The following is a 22,734-nucleotide window of genomic DNA, read 5'->3' as shown; positions in this document are numbered from 1 at the left end:
GACACTGGGCCCTGGCCAGGAGAGCTGAATTATTGCAGAGTACATCTTAATTCACCTTGGGGAAGACAGACTTAAGAGTTCATTTCTTCCCATGATGTGGCCCCATCAGAATCCCTGTGTTTGCCCTCCACACCTAATGCCTTTTCAGAACTACTGTAGAATATATAAGCCACATGGGGGTATAGGAACTGTCAACCTTAAAATCTAAATGAACAGCTTGTTTGTGTTTGCCCTGAAATCCTGCCTGCTCATAAAACAGTTCTCTCTCGGTTTTCTTCAAGAGCTAATATGGCAGCCAGACCAGGTGGAGTCATTCTGTGCAGAAATGAAGAGGAAAACGGTTCCACTTCTACTACGAAGACACTTTTTGCACCATTATATTAGAACTGAACCCATTAATTCTGCCTGGTGATGATTTCGAAGGTTTATTTCAGTATACATGGTGAATACAGAGGCATACATTTATATACAGTATACAGAGCTAGCTATAAAAGAGGGTAAAGAAGCAGAGCAAAAATGTAAAATGTTTCAAATTAACACGAGCTAAGTATCTTCTTTTATATATTGTGAACACTCAGCAGTCCTTCAGCACTGGCACTAAGGTGGCCCAGGGACAGGCCATCGAATTTGTCCCATGTGGAAGGATGATGCTTATCAGTAAGATGCTTATTTCAGTGGCAAATATCTGTGGCTCTTCTGCTTGGCCATTTCAAACTAACCTATGTAGGAATAGATACCCCAGTGCAATTTTCCTTCCTGACAAAACAACTCTCCATTCAAAAGGAAATTACTTTGAGCAACATGGGTATTCCAGGCAGCATCCACAGAGTGTGCCTGGACGATGTTTTTGTGGCTATAACACATAGTAAACAATACCTTCCATTGCTTCTAAAGAGAGTCCATCAGGTCAGGTCAGTTCTGCACCTCTGACAGGTTCTAAGGAGAAGTGCAGGGAGCATGCTTAGAGTCAGCCACATGGGTTGTCCTTGGCCATTTCTTTTTCCTTCCCTTTTTAAGAGAACCCCCTGCCACATTCCCCACCAAAGTGCATCTGGGGGTCTCATAGTAACAGCAGGTCTCAGAAAGATGAAACACTTCTCTGTATTATAGCTCTGTTCTTTTAAAAACCAAACATAAATTTGTCATGGAACCCTTAGGCCATTAAAGCAAGAATCCTGGAACATGAGGAAGGCAGGAGAGGGATTCATTTACTTCAAGGAAGACTGGAGAACCATTAATTGACTTGAAAAAAGAGCCCTGAGTGCTTACCAAGATCATTCTGCCCTCAGTCCATCTGGTAACCTCTGTTTAATCCTCCCTTGTCCGGTCTCCCCGAAGCAACCATGGCTTTGGATACCTTGGGTAGCTGGGGTGGGTTGCTTATTCCTCCCTCAGTTCTAAGGCTAGCAAAGACAACTATATGCTTCTGCCTTCTAAAAATTCTTTTCAGCTTTCCATCTGGAACTCTCTGGTCTGAGCGGTTGTTCCTGCCAATGTTTCTGGGGAGTAGGAGCAACAGTCCTGCGGACTTTTCCAACTAATTGCACCCTGGTCTTCATAGCAGCTTCTTAAAACTCCTCAGGGATCTTGATAGAAAAGCATGTCTTTTTGTCAGGAACCCGACTCTGATTTGGGAATGACTTATTTGGGATGCCTGCACTCCGAACAGGGAAGGCCGCAGGTTGGCTTGGAAAATCTCCCTGAGCACGTGACATTTGAAAACGGACATTCTTTCTCCTCTCTCATATTCATCAAGGGGGCCTTTGCAAGTTTGGGTTATGGTCTGTGCTTGAACCGACTGCATGTATGATGACAGATTGGTGTAGCTCATGGTTTGGGTCTCCCTCAGTCAACTACCATCAAAGCCTTCCCATTGACTGTACCCTCAGTGTCGGATGGGGAATGGCACACTGCACCTGTGTGGGAGTCATCTGAGAATCTGATGTTTGCAACATTTGTGAGCCTGCTTTCCTTGTGGTGACAGGTAAATCCCAGAACATGTTGTCAAGCCCCCCTGTTAGAGTGGGCATATTACCCTCCACAGGGTAAAGAGGCTCAGTGTCATCCGGATACCTTCTCCAGAACACACTCTCAGACTTCTAAAGCCTGATTGATCTCTCTGTGTGAGCAAAGTAGGGCGTTCCTCTTCTGTAATAAATGTTAAAAAAACATCCTGTGAGTTAGCAAAACTCTCGAGGGCTTGGGAAAAAAGTATATTCCAACATCTACACCAAGTATGTCCATGTATCTAAGTGTATATTGTTCAAGGGCTTTGTAGGAACCAATTGTTAGGAATTTGTAGATTTGAATTTGCTAGGGATTTATTGGGAGAGAAGGGAAGGGCTTGGCTGTTTCCTTGCAAACCAAAGAAGCATGTCAGAGTGCACACCTACAGAAGGCCACTCTCGCCCCAGGGTTTATCAAGATGGAGATGGCTTAGTTTTCAGTGGTTTTGATGTTCACACTTTGAAAAAGTCTTTTGCCACAGAGTAGACTCCTTAACTCTGAAAATCTGGTGCCTAGAAGTGGCATTTTGGATCAGGTGACACTTTTATGAAGGGTCATTTGCTGTTGAATCATCTGAGGGAGTGCTGAGTCTTTGTTTTTGTTCATCCAAATGGAAATAATTGCAATTTAGCTCCCTGACTAAGTCAACAATGGAAAATCTCCTTTGAACACTTCTCAGGTGGGCACCCAAGGGCCCACACATTGAATTGTATGCCATGTCAGGGTGTCACTCTGTGGCGAGACGTGGCCTGGAGGGGAAGAAAGGAAAACAGCATAAAGAAGCTTGAGCCAAATGGGAGACATGTAAGAGGAAACCATAATTGGACCATCTCTGTGATTATCTGTGTGTCTGTCTGTGGACAAGTTGCTTTTGATCTCTGATACTAAGTGGGCTTTTCTGTACATAGGGATGAAGTTGCTTTTGATCTGTGGTACTAAGTGGGGTTCTCCATGCATGAGGATGCTAATGTTCCAGTCTGATCGACAGCATGAGGGTTGGAATACAACGCTTATGAAGCTTTCTGCAGGTGTCTGGCAAATGGTAACATCTTGATAAATATTAGTCACTGGGGATTGTTTGAAAAGCCCCTACTGGCTGAAACCCAACTGGAAAAACAAACCATTTGGAGAACAAAGTCCTTTCCATGGGCTCTCTGTGCTTTTCTGTTGCCTCCCAAGATTTGGGGGAAGTTGGCCTGCTTGGTGATTAGCACTAATTGCAGTTTAATTATGCAATACATCTAACAGTGGAAGAAGAGGTTGTCCATGGGTCATGGCCACTCCAATCAGACAGGCCTCGGAGCCTCAGTGTTGTACACACTGCAGGACTCTATGATCTGATGGAATATAAGATAAATTTGGCCACTGAAAAGGTTGCACTTGGGGAGTAAGCAGTGAGCACATCACCTCTTAGAACAGCTTGCTTCTGTTTGCGTTTCAAACCATAATTGTTTCTAGGAAGAACTACATCCCAAACTCCAAGGGATCTGGAGGTGAGTTCTGGAACACCATGTCACACCTGTCAGACAGGGTGGTTAAAAACTCTCTTGCAGACATGTTAGTGGGAGCCAAGGCAACGCTGGGAGCATGGAGGCAGCCACTCATTCCACACGTGAGGATGGTACTCACCCTTCGTATCTTCCACTGCTCTGTGGCCCACTGTCGTCACACTTCCAGGAGTAGGCAGCCAGGTGTGCATTTGGAAGGGTTTGCTTTGCCTAACAGACCCAGATGAGGAGCACTGAAGGCTATGAGGGTGTGAAGAGACACCTGTCTTTTCCTTTGTTGTCAAACCTGCTCACTTGGGGTCACTTCTTTGTCCTGGGAGTTCAGCTCTGTAGCTACTACCCACCTCCAAAAGGGTGGCCCTACTTCCCTGCTCTTGGGGTCCCCAGCCTATAGTGCTCACCATGTTTCCTTTCACAACTCTACTTTTTGCACAAATTGATTAATTTAGTATCTGCTGCGCGGTGTCCTGGTATTGATGCGTCTGTAACAAAGCAATCTTTGAACATTTACTGCTCTTGCAGTCATTGAGTATAGGGATATGCAATGGTACTGTGTCTATTTGCATGTGCATCTCATAGTTACATCTACTTGAAGAAGAAAATCTATTCTTTCTTTTAAATAAGCATGCATATTAAAGTAGACAGACCTGAAGACGAAACATTAATCATGTGACATATGTCCTTATTAGAAAATATTGCATCAGAGTACTAACCAATGCTTTACAGATATCAATATGTGGGGTTTTTTCTTTGCCATGTATTGTGTATCAAAAACCTCTGCACTTTTTCCTTTAAAGGAGTCAATATTCATTTGTATTCTGTGCTGACAGCTACAAACTGATGGCTAGCAGTTATCAAATAAATGTTGATGAAAAGCGGCTACTTAACATTTTTATCCCAACAAAGGGTTTTAGAAGGATGGATAATTTAGATCTCAGGGTCTCAACCACAAACAAATGGCAACCGCTTCCTAAATCCCACCTTCCTGTAGTTGAAGATTGGGCTTCAGGTCTGACAAATGATTTCTGAAAGGGAATGATGAACCCGTCGCCAAGATGCTCTTAACTAATCCCAAACAAGAACCCTAGGTAATTTTACATGCACTAGAAAGACTGATTGCACACTTCTTCTCTGGAAGCTCACAAATGTTGGGATGGATAGGAAGTGGCATTTAGACATGATTAAAGATTCTACTGGGCTTCCCAGAAATTCTCCGTCCTGAGTCATCCATACCCTGACTCACTGCCTGTGCTGTGGAATGGAGGTGTACTTCTCTGCCGTTCCACAATTACTGTGCAACTTACTGATAAATTACTCTCAAAAATCATTTAAGGGAACCCACAGCTCCCGCCAGTGTTTATGTGTCAAGGTGTTATTATCTTATCACAGTAGATCAGTAAGCAGTAGTAGCAACTGGCAAGTCACGTCTTCAGATATTGTATATTGGAGTTGTTAACATTATTTCCCTTGTATAGCTCTTTCATCTTTTCTGAATTATGTACTGATGCCCCAGAAAGTGGCATGAAAGTCATTTGATGGTGATTAAAGTGCTTTTTAAAATTTTTTTTAACCGTTTAAAAATGTTTCATCTTGTATCAGCTGTACCGGCTTGTTTGCTAATGAGATTTCATGAACAAGGCTTGGTCTCATTCTGATGATATGCAGACCAAAAAACTGAAGAGCCCAAAATGAGAGCTCGTTATTAAACTGTCCTCACATCTGATCCTATAAAGATGTCACTCAGAAGTTGCCACTAGGACAGCTGGAAAGAGAATTCCCCTAGGAGACAAAGGGGTGGTGAGCATGGGACCAACAATACGTTGTCAACATTTAATTGCTCAGCAAGGGAAGAAAACAAAGCGTACACAATTGGTCTTTGGAGTGGAGAAGGTGGGCTTTGCTTTCAGGAGCCTCCCCCTGCACTGTGTTCTATGAAACCAGAACCACGGTGATGGCATTTGGATTGTGCACCACCCCAAGCCCAGGGGCAAAAGACTCAAAGTTAGTTATTGATTAAAAAAGAAAACAATTGAGCTTTTCCGAAATGTATGGTTTTTGGGATGGTAGCCAAATGTGGGTTGGTAGGAAATGAGGCCAGCTGCTCCCAGATTCCACGGAGAGAGAATACACCCCCTGGCCCCCCATCCATGTGATTCCAAGTCAATGCAACCGCAGAATGTCTTTGCAAAAATACCATTTCAACAATGCTACAGTGAAACTTGATATCATTTTACAAGGTCCTAGTGGCAAAATACTACATTGGCTTGGAGGAATTTGGCCTTTTGCTTTCCCAAGTCTCTTTTGCCTTCCCTTAGTCTTTTCTCAGGAGGGGCAGTTCCATCCTGATGCATGAATTCTGATATTATAACCACTCCGGGTTTGGGGCCTGGGACTTGGGCATATGCTGACGAGATTCTCTCACCATTTGGGAGTGGAGAAGTCATCTGACCACTCTCTGGTAGAGTCGGCAGCTGCAAAGTAAAATGGGAGCCCAAGACAGCTACCCTCGAATTTATACAAAGCAGTGTCTCTACCTGAATTCTAAGAACTGATGCCTAGGAGATTTTGGCTTGATTTAGCTGGATAAGCATCTCTGTTCTCCCATCCCCCTGTAGAGGCACTTCTGCTTCCCTTTTCCCCGAATGGGAGGCAGAGGAGTCAGGTAAACCAAGGGAAAGTCTGTAGATCAGTGCGCCAGGTGCTAAGCTAAGGGTTATTAGGAATAATAATTCAGTGAAAGGAAATTTGGATGACATGAACTCATTTCCATTAGACTTGAGACTCACAAATCAATTGGGAAAGAAACGGCTGCATCCAAGACACTCACTGGCTATCTGATAAGTGGGCAGGGTAAGGAACCGGGGAGGTAGCAAACCAGTGATTATTTAATAAACTTCATGTGACTTGTTCAGCTTCTGACCTGGTGGAACTTGTCCAGTGGAGTCAAAGCCAGGACTATCAAAGCTTGAGTCTCTGTCTTACTCGCAGTCCACACCCTGTGCATGGTCATGTCACGTGGGCGCATTTGATCATTTCATTTTCAGACTGATTCCCCTGTGACCATAAACACTGAAGCCAACACAAAGCACAAAGCCCCAAGTCTGCATTATAGAACTTCCCTAAAATTATAACACCTTGGGATCCTGCTTCTCAGAATGTCCCTGGCTCCCAGTGATTCTTGAATGTACCTTTGGGTGGGGATAGAAACTCATGGCCCCCTAACCAGACAACCCTAACATGCCCTAAAAACAGCCTCCTCCGTAGTTGCCTTTTCCGTGCTCTGTCGCAACCCCACCCCCATCAGCTGATAATTAGTTGGTACAGCAAGGGCTGAGATGCACATAAATAATCATAAGATGCCAGATAAACTGTATTGGTTTTAAATTAGAGCCGTGCGTACAGTGTCTCCCTATGAACAGCAGCCTATTATTTTTAATTATGGCTTGCAAAGCAAAGTGATTTCTTGCCCTCTTCACTGCGGCCCTGACAGTCTTCTGTCAGTCCGGATGACATGGTGTCCATCAGCACACACACATCCCTGGCCACGGCCCCCACTGTTACATCAGAGTTGAACCAAAAGTGATCAATGGCATTCACTGAAACTCGTGTTTTGACGTGGCCTGGGAGACAATGTACCAGCAGCCACTGTCCCACTGCAAATCCGGGACACATAAGACAGTTGACAAAGGTTTTCTGGATCCGTGTGTGTGTGTGTGTGTGTGTGTGTGTGTGTATGAAGAGCATGTGTCTAAGTGTGCAAGTCTTAAACATTTTAACACCATTGCAAACACCTCCCCTAGCAGCACCTTGGGCAAAGAATAAAAGAGATCTGTCACCAACCCCACCTGGGTTTTCTACCTGACGGGGCATAATTAAGAGTGGTTGGTTTAATTCACATAGAAGTACTAGAAAGGGCTTGTGTCAGATTACATTGCACATGGAGAAGCCGAGGGTTGGATGCATCCATTCGAATGTGTTGGGAAGGGTACTTTTTCTCCCCCACCCCATGATGTGCGCATTCGTGTCTTTATTTTCAAAGCCTTTTCCTGGCAGGGGTGTAGAAAGTCACCCCCATGTGAGAAGAGGAGTTTATAAACTCATTTTGCCAGAATGGTCCCATAGCACCTTTTATAGCCACGGCTTCGAGTTCAGTACCCTTTGGTGCTGGCATCCAGCTGCATCTCGCCAGGGTGTGGGAAGCTCGCCAGTTCCTACCATCACCTCTGAACCCTTTTTCTTTCTTCTTCTTCTTCTTCTTTTTCTTTCTTTTTTGATTTCCAGCAACAAGGAGCAGCCACCACTGTCTACTGTGCAGCAGCCCCAGAGATGGAGGGCCTGGGAGGAATGTATTTCAACAACTGCTGCCGCTGCCTGCCCTCGGCCCAAGCACAGAGCGAGGAGACAGCCCAGGCCCTGTGGGAGCTCAGTGAGCGACTGGTGCAGGACCGGCTGGGCAGTGCGTCCGGCTAACGGGGACCCTTCCTGCCCGGCACTGCAGTTCCATGTCCCTGCAGTGCAGATACTCAAGAGCAAAGGAAATCAGAGTGCTTGACAGATAAGAAGTGGTGACAGGAAACCGAATTAAATGCAGGGATGAGGGACGGTGTCACCTCCCTGCGGCTGGGGTAGGCGTGGGTCCCTCTGCTTTCTGGTGGTGGCCTGTTAGAAAGCAAAAGCTTGGTAGGTATGTGGGTCTTTCTCTCACTGTAGAAGCACAAGCAGCCCTCTCTCACTTCTAGAGTAGCCTGATATCCCCTGTCTCATGGCCACCACTGCAGCCAGAGGCGGCTTGCCCTGGTACAGGGGAGAAAACTCGAGTGATCATCCTCCCGTGATGGATTTGCCCAGGAGATTATTGTCTCATTCATCCCAACCAAGTCTGCACAGGCTTGGCAACTTCGGGGAGAGAGTCCCAGAGGTTTGTTCCAGCTGATGACGCTGATGAGTTAGGTAGGCATAGCACAAGGGTGCAGCAGCCCCTGTCACCGACTCCTTCGCCAAAGCTATGCAAACAGTTCTTTAGAGATGATAACAAATAAAATGTCCAAACCATTTTCTAGATAGCTAGATGGGCAAGAAAGGGAGGTCGTGTCCTTGGGAACACACGAAATGTCCTTGCAGTGGGGGGTAAACCATCCATCCCTTCAGCCGCCACACATGGTCCCGAGAGCAGCCCGGTGGCTGAGCTTCACTCTCTGTCCCCGGCTTCTGCATCTGCCTTCAGCTTCCTCCCCTTCCTCCCATCCTATGCTTAATAAAAGATCATGCTTGACTACGATTGCCTGAAGTTTGTATCATTTCTTTAAATGTTTGTCTCAGTTTTTTTGTTTTTGTTTTGTTTTTTTAGAAAAGAAATCTAGAGGAAAAATAAAGCGCTTCTTGTAGACGCCAGGAAAACACACTTCTTATTTCTTCTCTGAGTTTGGGGTTTGTTTTTGTGCTTTGTGGCTGTCTGTGACCAGGTCGTCTCACACCATTAGCATGCCAGCATCGTGTTTTCTGTCAGAGAAAGAAAGAAAAAAGAAAAGAAAATGACTGTTGTTTAATGTAACACCTTAAGATGTTTTGTCATTACTCACAGAGAGTCATCTCGGTCCACAGTGGCTTGCTCCCCTGTGATTATGGAGAATTTAGTGATTAGAGAGGATCTCTATGCATCAGAATGGAAACACTTGGGGACTCTTCCCCCTCATCCCTTTCCTTTTCCACCATGGATTCCTCTGAGTTTAAAAGCTCCCTAAATTATAAAGAACAAGTCTTCATGCATTCATTGCTTCATTCAACAAACTTTCCAAATGCAACATTCTGGAAATTCAAAGTTTAGATTAAACCAGCAAGGACACTAGAAAGTCCACTCTGGCATGACAGAGAGTATGCATTTGCCCAAAGAAATCCTGCACCAGGAGGGGAAGGGTGGGGATGTGTGTCACTGCCTCTCCTCCTGACAACAGCAGCTCCAGGGTAGGCAACACCATGAATTGCCAGACTTGTCTTCCTGTGGTTCTGCCATCAGGGACCATTTTCTCTGCAGCCTCCCATCTGGCATATTCTCCCAGAGAAAGCCCCGCTTACTCCAGGACTACTGAAGTATGAATTCAATAGTGCCATTTTTCTGTGCAAACCCTCTGCTGTTTCTAAGGTGGATTCTTTGCACAAATGCTCGACCTAATTCTTCTCTCAGTATCCACACATTTGGTGACCACCTTCCATACCAACTTTGACCTCGGCCACATAACTCTGCTTGCTGCACTAGGGCTTGGCCTTTTCTGCTATCCCGTGGAATCCTGCAGATGCCACCATGTGCTTGAGCCTGGGCCAGCCTGATGACACAGGATCAATACCAGATCTGCCATCAAGCTCACCGTTAACCTGTGTGTGAGGTCATCCCATACTGTCCACCCCAGGTGAGCCAACCCAGAGAAGAAGCTTCCAGCCAACTCACAGAGCTGCAAAGGTAATAAAAGTGTGTCATTCTATGCCACTAAATTTTAGGATTACTTATTACACAGCAAAGGCTGACTGATACAGCTTCTCATTTTTGCTGAGTAAAGGCTAGCTTTTCTCCAGATCCTAGGAGTTCTCTCACAATCTTGTCCTCTTTCTCATCCTATTTTCTAGCATTTTCTTCTCATCCACTGCAAGCCACTCCAACATGACACACACACTCCAAACCCAAGGTCTTCATGATTTCTGTCCCTTCTGCTGAAGTTATTCTTCCAGGAACCTCCCTGGCTTTCTCCTTCAGTGTTCAAATGTGACCCTTTCCAGATGTGGTGTTTCTAGCCATTGCATTCATGGCGTCATCTCAGTCATCCTCCCTTTACCTGTTACTTTTCTCCTCCAAAACACTTAATACTATTCAATGCATTATGAGTCTATGTATTGGTTTTCTCTGTCCCTATATATAAAGGCCATAAATTTGTCTACTTCCTTTGCAGTAGTGGCCACCTGCCTTCGACTCTACCTTTCACATAGTATTTTTAATAGATGATGGTGAAGGGAAAGAATAACATTATGTTCATGAAAATAACGCCCACCACTGTGAGAATGATGAGAACCACAGACTGTTCTAAGCAGGCTACATTATATCTAATTTCTAAAGGGACCGTGATCTGACTAGGTGGCCCCCTTCCTGTCTTCTAGCTGAAGATGTCATCTTTACCCTTGACCACACCACTCATAAGTCAGCAGAGCCATGATTCACACCCAGGTCTGTGACTTCAAAGTTGTGTGGCTTCCCTGTACTCAAGCCACCACCCCTTCCGTAAGTTGAATGTTCCCATTCTGATAGGATGCATAGTCTGTCTCAGGCTGAGCAGCAAGGTGTCTTTCAGGGTCCAACTCCAGCTCACCGTCAGGAGGAAGTTACACTAGGACAAAGACAATCAGCTAAGGTGATATCCAAAATTTCAAAAGGACAAAAATAAAACCTATGTCCCATGTGGACCCTGGTTCAGACTGGTGCAATAAGGCCCAGGAGAACTTGGCAAAGAAAGATGAACATTCTCCTAAATCAAGGTTCTCTAAGTTATACAAACCAGATCTTTATACATTTTCACTTATTTGGTCAACAAACATACTAAGTGCTGCATTCTGCAAATTCAAACTTCAGAGTTACACCCACCCTGAGCAAAGTCTTATTATACAGGAATCTAAATCATGGGTCTACCAGAGTCAACCCAACGCATAAGATCCTATTCCATTTTCTCAGAAGTTCTGTAGGTACTCAAGGCTGAGCCGAGTTCCCAGAAAGATGGCCAGGCTTCCTCTTCCTTACGAGCTCAGTCTGACATCTCCGTGGGCCATTTTTCCCTGCCAGAAGCATCATTGTCATTTCTTTGGCTAATTCTGTAGGGGACTTGGGACAAGTGAGCAGCTGGCAGCTGGGTAGGGTGATCATAATTTGGCTTATTCTAAGACAAAGGCTGTTCTCACCATTTGTCACGATACGTATCCTATACCTGTGTACCTATATGTGCACATATATAAAGTGCTTTACAACGATCCTGCTCTATCGCCACCAGTACTAATTGCAGGTGTCATTTATTGAGCATCTACCCAGCACCAGTTAAGAGTCTAGGCAACCCACATCCCTCTTACTGTGTGCTCAGAGGAGGAGACTGAGGTTCAGAGAAACAGAGCAACGTCTCCGCAGCCCCACAGCTGGTGTGTAGCGGTCAGGATTTGAAACCAGCTCTGTCTGCCTCCAGCCCTTGTACTTTCCAGTACATACCGTGCTTTCCGGCAGCCTATAGACCAGCAGCGTAGGGTTATTAAATTTATTCAAGAAGTTAATTATTCACAAAGGAAAGCAAGTTGGCTCTCTATCCAGGGATATAGCAGTCTCCCTGGATGGCCAATACCTGAAGTTAAATTCACAATTTTTAAAAAACAAAAAAACCTTTTTTTGTAGTTCTGCGTTTGAATTGAGGGCCTTCAAACTCAACCACATCTGCATGTCTTTTTATTTTTTGTTTTGAGATGGAGTCTCACTAAGCTGCTCAATTACCCAGACTGGGGTCAAACTTGCAATCCTGCCTCAGCCTCCCAGAGTGCTGGGATTGCAGACACGCACCACTGTGGCTGGCTGGCACATCTCTTTTTCTTGCATGTGCCATTTACCCAGCAATGCTGGCTTCATCCCCCCCCACATTCCCTAGGGATCCTCTCTGCTGTTCTGATCTGAACCGATCTGAGCCTGGCCTTGTTCCTTGGTCTTAGCTTTGGAAGGACTCAGTGTCCTGAGTGCTCCCAAAGCCATAGACTCTACCCAAAATGGGAAGTCTGTGTGCTTCTCTTTTGCTTTTCTCTGTCCCTGTTTCTTTAAACCCCAAGGCTGTCGGTTTATACTTTCACACATGAATAAGACAGTCCTTGCTGCAGCTTATCAATAGGAAGCAATGGAAGCCTCCCCCTGGCAAAGGCTGAAGCCCGTGGCTTGTGGTTTTGCTCTCTCCAGTGGGGGAGGGTGCTTTTGATTTGAACTTCAATGAAGAAGGCCTGATTACTTTCATCAAGGTCAATGCTAGGCCAGAAAGTCTTGGCTTGCAAAATCGCTGCCCATTCTGATCACCAACAGATACCATTTTTAGAAGTTTTACGTCAAGAAAGCCTCGAAAATAGCATTACCTACCCTGTGTATTGCATTGTGACTTTCAACATATCCAAACTAGTTTGCCCTCCCTTCAGAATACTGACTAATATCATGAAATGTAATCCACATCATCTCGGAAGAAACTGCTCTGAATTGAATTGTATCTATTGATGAAATGATGTAGAAGCAATAAAGGTAATTTTTAGAAAATGAATAATACCATGAGATACTTTAACACACAGCATTTCACCTTTTCTTAGTGTCAAGTCTTCACGGCATTTGTCCACCGCCCCCTCAAACCATCTTCTTTCTCAGAGCTTTCAATCATTTTGCTAGATGCCTGATGTTGCTGGTGGGCCACCACTTGGAAGCCCATTGCCCTACTCTGCACCATTTAGGTGAGTTCCGATTTTTGCTGTTAGAACCAATTGTTCCATGAGCATTTCTGTGCAGATCAAATTTACCTTTTATGAAGTACATACCCCTTGTAGATCTTCAGGAGACCCAAGTGGTACTGCTGTGACACTAGGTAGGAGGGCCATGCCCACCCCAACCTGTGCATTTCTGTGCACATCTTTTAAATTTGTTTTAATGTCACTTTTTCATAACCTCTATCTATTTATCTATACTGTTTCCAAGCAGTCAGCTTCCATACTTAAAGTAAAAGCATTTTGTCTTTCATTTCCTACCAGCTCTGAGTTCCCAGTTTTAATTATCATGGAAATTCAGAGTGATTGTAGAGAGAGAGTTTTGGCAGGAAAATATCAATGTAGCTCAGATACCTCATCATTGCAATATTATTCAACCTGTGAATGTTCTGCATCTTCTCTTTTCCAGACACCAGTTGTACTACATGGACCCCAGCAATGTGGCAAAGAGTACAACTCATATCCCAGAAATCTTGGGCCCATGCTGGCACACGTGTTGATGCCACTAGATGGGATTCCTCAATAGGCCACTTTTGGGCAGTTTCTATGAAAATGTGGCACTCTGATCAGAAAGATGGTCTTGCTTTTGACTGATGTGTTTACAGGGCTAGCCTCTGGTGTGCCTTAGGTGAAAGGGAGCAAAAGCTGTTTCTTATTCTCTAAAGAGGAAATGCAAATGGCAGGCCTCCATCACTCATTCCAATGAGAGGGGCTCTGCATGGTCTTCCGTCTGGCTGACTTTCCTGAGTTTACTTGAGATTCAGTAGGAGCTTGTCCTTTGACTTTGAAATCGTAACAGTGTCTCATTTGATGCTAAGCATGCTGGAGGAGAGAACTCACTTTTAGGAGGACATATCCTGAGTGCTTACCAGTACTCTGGACCGAACACTTATTTGAAAAGCTGTCTTTATATAGTTAATTCTCACGACTTTCGATGTCGATGATATTGTCCCTTTTTTACCAATGAGGAAACCATTGGCACCTGAGGCCATTGCTTCCTGTGTGACACTGTTCTATAATTTCCCCTCTCCAGCCATCTGTCACCTACCCACTCCCTGCCCTTTCTCATTCTGCATTGTCTCTCTCCTGTCCCTCTGCCTCCTGCCCTTGTTCTCCTTTCTCTTTATAGACTTCTTGAGGCTTCTTTTAGGACGCTAGTAGGGATTTATCCAAATATGGCTTTGTCCCTTAAATCCTTTAAACATGATTTGTGAGATTGATTCACCAAAAAAACAAAAACAAAAAAAACCAAACAGACAAAAACAAAGTTCCATCACTGCATTGAAATAGTTGATCTTAGAAATGATTGCAGAGTAATTTTCTGTTTGACAAAATGCATGGCTGTTTTTATTAGCAAGTTTAAGTACATGCTCATCTTTTAAACTTGTGGGGAGGAAATCCAAAATAACAGGTACATTTCTACCTCTCAAAACAATCCATGTAAATAGACTGGCCTTTTTTCTTCTATTTTTCAAAATGTATTTTAAAATTTATTTATATCTTGTAGTTTTAGTTGAATACAGCTTTGATTATACTCCACACACAATTTAGGATGTTTCAAATTGAATACATTCTTTTTAAATCTTTTGATGCCTTTATAATCATATATTCAGGGAACAGATATACCTTAGTTACTTAATCATGTTGTTTTATCAGAAAGATAAGTCCCCTACTAAGTTTCATTAACATAAGCAATGATTCAGTAAATACATTTGTATAAAATTTTGAGGGGAGAGTTGATTACTTTCTTAACATTTCAAGGAGAATGCCCTGGTCAAATGATATGGAAAATTTTAAGCTATGGGTGGCTGCTGGTAAGAGAGTATTTCTGGCCTGCCAACCATGGCTGGATTTTATTTCTGCTTAGGGTTTTCTTTGGCGAAAGCAGGTGTGTCTCACTCAGGTGAGTTTATTTTTCCCAGATGAGCAGCCTGTCTGGCACCCAGCCATGTTAATCATACCAAAAGTTTCCCTGGTGCAGTTCCCTGGGATGGAACGTTCCTTCCAGTCTGGAACCAAGACAGAAGAGGACAGGAGCTTTGTGTCAGCACAATAAAAAAGGCTGAATGCAGAAAACAGAAAGAAACCAGCTAAACTTTGGGTCAGCCTGTTTCGGCAGCCTTTTGATAGTGTTTATTGTTCTGTGTCTTAAGAACCTCCCGATTCTTGGCCAAGCTGGGAAATGTTCAGAGTTCTCAGCCTGGATTGCTGAGACAGGCCTTGCCTCCAACTGGGCTCTGAGGAATTGTACCTGGTGTGGCCTAGATTTGAAGGAGTCTGAAATGAAGTGGCTGGGCTTTTATTCATTTGTGACTGACTGCAAACCCACCTCATGGAGAGGGGTTGACAAGGTCCCCCCAGGAAGAGTTAAAGATTCAACCATGTCAAGGATTCTTGCTCTGTTTCCTGAACAAAAACTCAGAACTTCCTAACACACACACACACATGCACACACACACACACACACACACACACACACACAATCTTTTATTCAATTTGAAGAGTGACAGTAAATGTTAGTAATAACTATTGCTTAAAACAAATATTCAATAAAATCACAATGATCATTACTAATAAACTCTTTGATCTAGAAATTCAAGTTCTAGATATTGCTTCCAAAGGAGGGACATTCTCAAGGCCTGGAAGAGTTGATAATATTGTGTGTGTGATTATTAGGAATTTTGGGGTCCATAATTTTGAAATCAATATTAACATACTCATGGATCTGAGAAATCCTGTCATTAAAACAATGTACAGGAACCTCATGACCTTAATGAATGTAAACATAATATGACATAAACATGAGCTATGATTAATAATATCAACAAAATGAAAATGGGGAAGAGAAATTAGAGGAGGTGGGAGGGAAGAGGGAGGGAAAGGAAAGGAATTTAAAAAAGGAAACAAGATGTATTATGTACATGTACCTACTCCCTAAATTATAAATTGCATGTATTGCAAACATGTATCGATAAAAAATTTAAAAATTTGATAAAAAACAAAACAAAGAAACAAACAAAAATGTTTTATTATATTTAACCCCAAATTCTTTGAACACAAGCCTTTTTTAATTTTTTATTTTATTTTTTTTTCACAAGCTTTTTTTAAATACCCGTTTGCTAACAGGAACAATACTGCTTTTTCTGAATTCAGATAGAAACATGTTTCTTAAAGCATTGCTACTACTGGTAATAATTTTAAAAGCCTGAACGCAATTAAAATGTCTAAGAACTGGAAGGTAAGACTCTAACTGTCATGAGATAATGTTATAAGAGAACATGATTGACTTAAATGATGTTTATGAAACATTAGGTAAGTACCGGGGATTTAGCTCAGTGGTTCCGCCACCTGCCTCGAAAGCAGAAGGTCCCGAGTTTGTTCCCTGGTACCAAAAAAAATATATTAGGTAAAAAATGCAGGTTATAAAAGATTTTGCAGGGCATGATCCCATTTTGGTTAAATATATACTCATGCCTCTGTGTGTGTAAACTATGGAGAACGAGAGAGAGAGAGCTGAAAGGTAGTAATAATGATTATCTCTTGGCAGAGGAAATGTGGATGACTTTTTTCCTTAATCTATAGTTCCCACATTTTTCACAATCAAATGTGCTCTACTATTTTTTAACAAGTAAAAGTTGTAAAAACAAAGACCAAAACCTGCCAGAGATCCTAAAATGTCCCTGACTGTCATACTGAGTGTTACAGCTCTGTGGGTTGTAAGTTCCAGAAAGTTCCCTCAGGTTGACAACATACTGACAGAAACAGAATGGCTTTTGCATTTCAGGGGGAGAGGGTGGGGACTTTTAGGACTGCATCACACAAAGAAAAACACTTTTGAAAAACAAAAGCAGACAGATTATTTTTGGCTTTGTTGTTGTTGTTTTTTAAAAATAACCACTTAGTTGTCTGAGTTAACTGGATGTGGATGTACTTCAATTGTTCACCTCTCCTGCTCAAGGCACTCATATTAACCTTAAACATTCACATCCAGCCTATTGCAGAATCTGGAGTGTGAATGTACAACAAGCCCTCTTCTCAATTTTGCTTTATGATTGTTTGCTTAGAATTTCAACTAAATGATAAATTGAAATACGGATTCATGTACCCATTTGACCTCTGTTTATGTAAAGTTTTTATACAACATATGTTAGGGAAGCAAAGCAATACACTTTATGATACTGAAAACAACTATGTTCGTCAAAAACCCTTGAGTGAAATAGTTAGATAGAAAAAAAAGTTGATGTAATGGTTGTGTGGAGAGAAATCCTGGGTGTAGACAGTATCTTGCTTCTTGGTATCTGATGATAACATTATGTTTGAACTTAGAAGACTCCTGGAGTTCTGTAATGTTCCATTTAGGGGGAACAGATTAAAAGCATATTCTCTAGAGTGCAAATATGAGTAAGTAAAGAAAAATATTGAAATAATTCATATACTGACCAGCAGCCCAAATGAGTAAGGTCACTGTGATCCTTCAATAACAGCACCATGTGCTTCATTGGTGAAAGTGGGGAGCAGAAGCTTGGCCAGCTCACTTTTAACTCTGGACCATGCAGACGCACTGACAGTTGTCAGGCTTTGGAAAGCCAATCTTCCACAGCTGGCCTAGATGCCCTTCTGTGACCTCAAATTATCCTCCCTTGGACTTCAGGATTCCTTAGCCCCTGCCAATATTTCTTCACTGGCCCATGCCCTTTGGTATTGTCGGCATCCTTGATCCCAAGCATTTCTACAGTTACATAAAAATAGGTAGAGGAAAGGGCTCTCTGCCCATACTTGCTATAGTTGAAAATTCAAATACTTCTGCTATGTGTCCTCTTAGGTTGAATTGCAAGGCAATTTACTCCGGAAGTTGAAAATAGGAGATTCCTCTCTGGGCTGCCTTCCACAGTCAGGGAAGCTGGGACAGGAGGACCATGTCCCTTGGTCACAGTGAGCATGACCCTGCCTCGAGTTATGCAGAGTGGACGCTGGCTTCTCCATCTGGCAGGGTCCTCGTGCATCTACCTGAGACTGGGCATGATGAGGTTAGGGATGCCAGGATGGGCATTAGTTAACAGCACAAGGACAAATAAGAACAAAAATGTTAACACTAATGTTATCAAAAAAAGCCAAAGAAGACACAACCCATCCTCCTCTCCCCCGTCCAGCTCTATGATCATGGAATACAACTGGCCCACCCAGAGACTTTTGGTCTAAAATAGATACAATACCCAGATCACCCAGACTTTATCCATGTGAAGGTAAAGGCCACGGATGGAGTTTACCAGTGGCAGTTTTCAGTGCTCACCTCCAGGCCAGGATGGACTCTCCTGCTTCTCAGCAACAGTTTTGATGGAGCCTTGAAAATCATAGTCACTGAAGTGCCTGGGGACAGCTTTGTGGGTGCCCAGTGCTCATCTGGAAGGCAGGTGTTTTGCAGGGCATCTCTTTGATGGTCTGTTAAAGAGCTGCTGACCCTACTCCTGCAGCGAGCCCTGCCCTCCCTCTCATTTGTGTCATGCGCTTCACACTTTGAGGGGCTTCAGTCCCTGGTGGGGAGCAAGGGGAGGCAGAACAGTGTCAGAACTTTATGAACAGCCCAAGAACAGGCCCCGTCGTTCTGCGCTGGGCAGTGAGGAGGGACTAATGGTGTGCAGCAGGTAGGCTGTGCAGTGGCTCCATCCGTCTGTGGCGAGGGGAGTGAGGTCGGGGCGAACAGAGCCCAGAATCAACGAACTGCTCCAGCCGTGGGGTTGCTAAATGGAGCATCCAGCAGACTGCAGTGTGCAAAGGAAACACCTCACGCCCCTGGGATCCCATCTTTCCATTTCAAAGTGAAAGATGCTAGGTTTAATCTTGACTAGTGATGACATGGGTCTTCAATATGCTTTCTCATAGAATGACCTGAGTTCTGAGGCTCTGTGCTAGCAGCTGTCCGTGTATTAATTTCACTCCATTTTATAAGGCTTTTGCATGCAGTGTTAAGCACACAGCCCCACCATCTAATCAAAAGAGACTCTCATCAATTGCAGAATAGTTGCTTACAAAAAAGGTATCATTAAAAGCACTGCACTGAATCCTCCATTCTTAAGTGGTAAACATCATCACCCAGTGAGGCTGGTAGTATTCACTAATCTTGCAAACAGGTTGTAAACATATACACCTTAAGTAAACTTGGAGAAAAGGCTTTGCTTTAAGAATGTTATGTTCCTTGATTATTATGCAGCTAACCTTTTCTGGAACTGAGTTACAAAGACCCTTTGTTTTTTTAGTACTGGGGATTGAACTCAGGACCTTGTGCTTTCCAGGCAGGGGGTGGAACCACTGACCTAAATCCCCGGTCCAACAAAGACTCTTTCTGAAGATGGGATGTAAGAGGGAGATCTAAAAAGGGATGTGCTCTCCAGAGTGCTGAACTAGCCTGTATTTCTGTCCTTGGCCTGGATAAGGTGGGCTTGTTCTTGGGTACCATGTGAAATGACAGGAGCACACAGGAGGTGTGACTCCCAGCAGAGGCTCAGTGTGTGGGTCATGCAGCAAGGGGACAGTGGACTGGGGGCAGGTGAAGAAGCCCAGCTTGGACCCTGCCCTCGCCTTGCTGGAGGGCCTTACACCAACCGGGCAAGGCTAGTGATTGTAAGAATGCTGCAGTCCTGGGTAACCACTGCACACAATGGGATGATTATGAGTCAAATCCTGGTTCTATAGCTGAGCAAGCTTCAGCGTGAAATGTTCTCTGTGTCTGCAAAGTTGACCTGAAGATGCCCATTCTGCTGGGATCCTTTTAAAGATCAAAAAATCAATCAAGCATATAAAATTAGTTCACACACAAGCTCAGTGTGAATACCAGGTTCCCATCATGGAATATGCTTTCTGAATCTAATGTGATATCCCAACTTTCTAAGGTCTTACTTCAACTCTCCTGGACAAAATGTACTTAATCCATACCAAGACACACCCCTGAGATCTTTGGCTGCCTTTTCATTTTGCGTGTAGAATCAACAGCACACATTTAGTGATTCCTCCTGGCCCCCAGCAATGTCTTTTCCAATGCTACAAGGTAGGAATGGATCCTGCAGTATCTCCCCATCCCAAATTGACAATCGTCACTTACATAGAACTCGCTGCAGCCTGTCAGGATGGTCTAGTTCAAATACCTATTTAAAAAATTACCTCAAAAGCAAACTAAAACAATGAACATCATGTTCTTCTGTGTAGTCACATTAGTTTTGCCTGTGGAAAACTGGGGGAAAAATAGCTTCCAGGCAGAATAGCAGGGGCTGCCTAGCTATTGTTCCCACCTGGATGAAAATTCAGAGAGCCAGCACTTTCATTCTGGAGGACTCCAGGACTGGCTCATGATGCCACTGGGCTCTTCTGGGACAGGACAATGATGTCCCAAGAGCTCAGCCCGGTCAGGGCTATTTGCTCACCTGAGTGAGGCTATGGGAGGAACAGCATGCCATATTAGGACTTTGACCGGTTGCTTGAGTACAACTGGATGTGAGCTCCAGTTGCACTCTTTTTTTAAACCAGCATCATTTATAAACCTGAAGGAATCTTATCAAGAGTGCAGTTCACATCCTGAAAGCTGGCCGCAGTGGAAGGAAATGTTCCACGAGGCACAGCAAAACCAGTGGTCTCAGCACCAGGCAGAGAAGGAAAATTCCAGCCTCATTGCTTTCAAATGTGGTTTTCTTACCTGTGCATTATTGGTATCTAGTTATCAATATCTATCTACCTATATTTTTATTTACTGACCCTCCTTAACTCAGCAACAAAAGGACTGATCCTATTTTTAAAGGAAGAAAGCAGGAAAAAAAAAGTATACAAGGGTTAATACAACTATGTAGGCAACACATACATACATACAAAAAACCCAAAAGATATACTATGATCTACTAAAGTGACTGTATTGGTGAGATATAAATTTGGGAAGCTTTGAATAAAGGCATAATTTCTTCCTAGACTTACATTTATTTCAAATGCTTCTGTACTTTAAAAATTGGTACAAGAATGTTTCCAGGTTTGTTTGTTTGTTTTTTACAATTCCTTCCTCTCTACTCTGTTTATTTATAACACCAGGTTCTTTACTCCAACTATATGGTGTAACGCCTGCACCACAGTTCAGTATTTGGATGTACTGTAATTGACTTAACAATTTCCATTTTGTGTAAAGAAAGAAACTCAGAGTCCTGATCTAAGCAAATAGCCCAGATAATGGAGAAATTAATTTCGAAGGCTTACATGAACATACTCAACCCAATTTTAGAAGGAAATTTTCAGGTTTAAGCCTGTCCAACATGCCCCCCATGTGCATGGGAACTGTGTGAAATTTGGTTTTAAGACAAACAATTCAAAATATCTAGGTCAGTGTGTGTCTGGGTTCTTCATTCTCCGTGGCACTTTGTGATTCCATGTAGCTGAGTTCGCGCCCTCCAAACTAACCCAAGTACTTGATAAGATTATACATGGCAAGAGCCCCAGAAATAATGTTCAGTAACAATTGGACAAGTATTACCATAAAGATAGACCATTCCTGATGAATTCTCATGCAGATTTTTTATGCAATATAAACGATCTTTGGCTAAATAATGGGAAAGTCAATGTATAATATGGGGCATTTATTCACTCCGAAAACAATCACTAACAGTAGCCATGTTTAACATCCTGAAATACAGACAACAAAATGCAACTTGTGAGGCCTGGAGCTTGGACTAGGGATGGGAGCAGATTCATAAGATGATCTCCCAGGGGCCATGTGCAACCACAGAGGGCAGCATTACAATGGACTGAAAGACAGCCTTATGGGTTCCGTTATGGAGATCAGAGTGGATGTCCTCTCTCAGAGCTACACATCTGGGGACAACATAAATAATGAAGCCAGAAGACAATTAATATTATGATGATGAGGATACATCAAAGCACTGTGAGATCAGAGAAGTCCCAGCTCTGCCTCATTGATGGATTGGATGCCAATGAAACTCCCCATCTAAACTAACACATTTGAAAAATAGTAGACAAGCAGGTTTGAGACTAAGTATACAGAATGAATGGGATCAAACATTGCTTTCATTCAGTATTTTTTTAAAACTCATCACCATCCTGCCCAGCCTCTAAACACCTTTCTGGGGCAGTAGCTTATACTTTTGAAGGTCCAGCAGCTCTTTTCACATTGACCTTGGCTGAAGATGACATCTCCCTTTACACTTGGGGGCCATACACAGTTTCTGCAGGGACTGCCAATTGTGTGGCTTATTTGTGAGCCAGTAAGCACTGGAAGTTCAGCACAGACCACACAATTAATTTTATTTTTCCCCCAGCCAGATTACAAACAAAGACCCCAGAGATGTATGGAAAATTAATTTATTAAAAAGCAATGGCTTGATAATTCATGTGATGATAGAAGAAATGAGTATGTTCAATATCGTATAAAACAGTTGGCAATCACATAATAGAGTGTTCATTGTCCAATTTAGTAGCTTGTCTCATTATGCTCAGCAAATAGTTGTAAAATAGTGTATTATTCATGAACCAGCATGCTTTAATTATTTTAGTGCACATTTATTTTTTAAATGCAATATGAGTTAGATTCATCTATAAAAGCCATTTGGCAAAAGCCTACCTTAGAACCCTCCCAAAGAAGAAACCACAAGGTGCTGTCTTCCAGGTGGGATTCACATCTTTGTCCTAGCAGAAAACAGGATGCAGCAGT

At 43.2% G+C, this 22,734-nt stretch overlaps 2 protein-coding genes across 2 annotated transcripts in view; one reads left to right on the top strand and one right to left on the bottom strand.

The window, feature by feature from the left end:
* The window catches only part of Wwox (WW domain containing oxidoreductase), a 930,576-nt gene extending 921,783 nt beyond the window's left edge, over positions 1-8,793 (top strand). Inside the window, exon 9 of the mRNA XM_004842811.3 lies at positions 7,797-8,793. Within this exon, the coding sequence (XP_004842868.2) occupies positions 7,797-7,985 (189 nt within the window). The 3' untranslated portion in view covers positions 7,986-8,793. The remainder of the gene's footprint in view (positions 1-7,796) is intronic.
* Maf (MAF bZIP transcription factor) overlaps positions 413-22,734 on the bottom strand; it is a 338,122-nt gene continuing 315,800 nt past the window's right edge. Inside the window, exon 3 of the mRNA XM_087210353.1 lies at positions 413-9,014. The gene's annotated coding sequence lies outside the window, so the exon portion shown is untranslated. The remainder of the gene's footprint in view (positions 9,015-22,734) is intronic.

This window comes from Heterocephalus glaber, unplaced genomic scaffold, assembly GCF_053883595.1.
Source record: "Heterocephalus glaber isolate CG9 unplaced genomic scaffold, H.glaber_assembly_v1.0 deba00000071, whole genome shotgun sequence".
NCBI classification, from domain to species: Eukaryota; Metazoa; Chordata; class Mammalia; order Rodentia; family Bathyergidae; genus Heterocephalus; species Heterocephalus glaber.
This window is presented reverse-complemented; position numbering and strand designations above follow the sequence as displayed.